General features: G+C 40.0%; 1 protein-coding gene across 1 annotated transcript; it reads right to left on the bottom strand.

Moving 5' to 3' along the window:
- Window positions 1-9: 9 nt before the first annotated feature.
- On the bottom strand, window positions 10-857 carry LOC104774500 (histone acetyltransferase type B catalytic subunit-like; the record flags this gene model as incomplete). The annotated part of the gene is made up of 3 exons (XM_010499088.1): window positions 713-857; window positions 564-605; window positions 10-158 (listed from the first exon to the last, which is right to left on the bottom strand). Coding segments are annotated over exons 1-3 (270 nt in total), but the record flags the coding sequence as incomplete, so codon positions are not given.
- Between the last annotated feature and the right edge of the window lie 6 nt (window positions 858-863).

The raw sequence follows: 863 nt of genomic DNA, 5'->3' as shown, positions 1-863 counted from the left end.
CAGAAATACAAGAAAGAGCAAAGTAATGTCATAGTAAATCCACATTACCTTCAAACCTTGGTAACCATATATCTTGCCATCGCCATCAATGAAATCATTCAAGTCAACTGGCTTCACGCACGAAATATCAGGGGAATCAACTTCCTCTTTGCTGGAAACTATAAAATCACCCATCACGAAAACAAACATCAAAATTATGTAACAACAAACAAACCTTAAAGAAGCTTCACACATAAAATACTTTTATGACTGACTCATTAAGCTAACATCATATGGCAAAAAAAAAGATAAACACGTAAAATCAACAAAACCTCAGTATATAGATCTGCTCTACATGTTCAACATCAGAGAACTACCAATTTGAGTATTGTGACATGACACAGAGCAAGGGACTAAATCACAACAATTCGGCTCATGATGTTCTTAATAACGATTATTACACCCATTCCATATACGAATTGCAACAAACACGGAAGTCGAAAGCAGGAAACGAAACCCTAATTTCCGTACGAAGCTATGTCCCCAAAAATCAAACTCAAATGATCCAAAATCAAAATACGCACCGAGATAAATATTGATGCACTCGTTAGCCTCCACACCAGTATCTGCAGATAAGAAACGGATTAAAGGAAAATACGAAATCAGAGCTACGCAAGTGGGGTAATCGCGAGAACAGGAAGAAAAAAAACAAACAAGAACAGAAATGACTTACCGGCGGGAGAAAACCCGACACGACGACGCTTCTTAGGCTCGGTATCTGGACCGGCGGCGGCTTGCTTCTTCTGAACCATGGATTCTCCGGCGAGACTAAGGCGGGAAGAGAGTGAGACTAAGGCGGGAAAATTGGAGGGTTAATGGGGAAA

Source organism: Camelina sativa, unplaced genomic scaffold, assembly GCF_000633955.1.
Source record: "Camelina sativa cultivar DH55 unplaced genomic scaffold, Cs unpScaffold03212, whole genome shotgun sequence".
In the NCBI taxonomy this organism is placed as follows: domain Eukaryota; kingdom Viridiplantae; phylum Streptophyta; class Magnoliopsida; order Brassicales; family Brassicaceae; genus Camelina; species Camelina sativa.
This window is presented reverse-complemented; position numbering and strand designations above follow the sequence as displayed.